General features: G+C 44.5%; 1 protein-coding gene across 1 annotated transcript; it reads left to right on the forward strand.

Annotated features, from left to right (window-relative positions):
- Nucleotides 1-284: 284 nt before the first annotated feature.
- Nucleotides 285-1234, forward strand: LOC149429171 (uncharacterized; the record flags this gene model as incomplete). The annotated part of the gene is made up of 1 exon (XM_089666660.1): nt 285-1234. A coding segment is annotated over one exon (693 nt), but the record flags the coding sequence as incomplete, so codon positions are not given.
- Between the last annotated feature and the right edge of the window lie 6 nt (nt 1235-1240).

The raw sequence follows: 1240 nt of genomic DNA on the forward strand, positions 1-1240 counted from the left end.
ATCAGGACAGGGATGAGGATGAGGATCAGGAAGAGGATAAGGATCAGGATGAGGATCAGGAAGAGGATGAGGATCAGGATGAGGATCAGGACAGGGATGAGGATGAGGATCAGGAAGAAGATAAGGATCAGGATCAGGAAGAGGATGAGGATCAGGATAAAGATCAGGATGAGGATGAGGATCAGGACAGGGATGAGGATCAGGATGAGGATCAGGATAAGGTACAGGAAGAGGATGAGGATCAAGATAAGGATCAGGATGAGCATCAGGATGAGGATTAGGATAAGGATCAGGAAGAGGATGAGGATCAGGATAAAGATCAGGATGAGGATGAGGATCAGGACAGGGATGAGGATCAGGAAGTGGATAAGGATCAGGAAGAGGATGAGGATCAAGATAAGGATCAGGATGAGCATCAGGATGAGGATCAAGATGAGGATCAGGAAGAGGATAAGGATCAGTATCAGGATGACGATCAGGATCACGATCAAGATAAGGATCAGGATGAGGACCAGGATGAGGACCAGGAAGAGGATAAGGATCAGTATCAGAGTGAGGATCAGGATCACAATCAAGATAAGGATAAGGATGAAGATCAAGATAAGGATCAGGATGAGGACCAGGATGAGGATCAGGAAGAGGATAAGGATGAGTATCAGGATCACAATCAAGATAAGGATCAGGATGAGGACCAGGATGAGGACCAGGATGAGGATCAGGAAGAGGATAAGGATCAGTATCAGAATGAGGATCAGGATCACAATCAAGATAAGGATCAGGATGAGGATCAAGATAAGGATCAGGATGAGGACCAGGATGAGGATCAGGAAGAGGATAAGGACCAGTATCAGGATGAGGATCAGGATCACGATCAAGATAAGGATCAGGATGAGGATCAAGATAAGGGTCAGGATGAAGATAAGGATCAGCATGTAGAGCAGATAAGAATACAATCAATAAAACAGAAAAATCGCTGAAATCTGTGTGAACTGCAAGAGAATCCGCCCATAGACTGGAAGATGTCAGATGCCCCCTGCCCCCCCCGCCCCCCCAATATTTGCGGCACTGCTAGACCTGTGCAGAACGAAAACATTGTGTTTGGTTTCGGATCGATTTGTTAAGTTACTAATCTCGGTTCGCTGCATTCGTCTCTAAATTCATTTCATTTATTCATTTTTAATTGAATTAAAGTTTTTCCTGTGGATTCGAGGAATTCAGATCAAAAATATCAAATCGATCC

The sequence above is a fragment of the Staurois parvus genome, unplaced genomic scaffold (assembly GCF_062004578.1).
Source record: "Staurois parvus isolate SC_StPar_1 unplaced genomic scaffold, SC_StPar_1.0 ptg002763l, whole genome shotgun sequence".
Classification (NCBI taxonomy): domain Eukaryota; kingdom Metazoa; phylum Chordata; class Amphibia; order Anura; family Ranidae; genus Staurois; species Staurois parvus.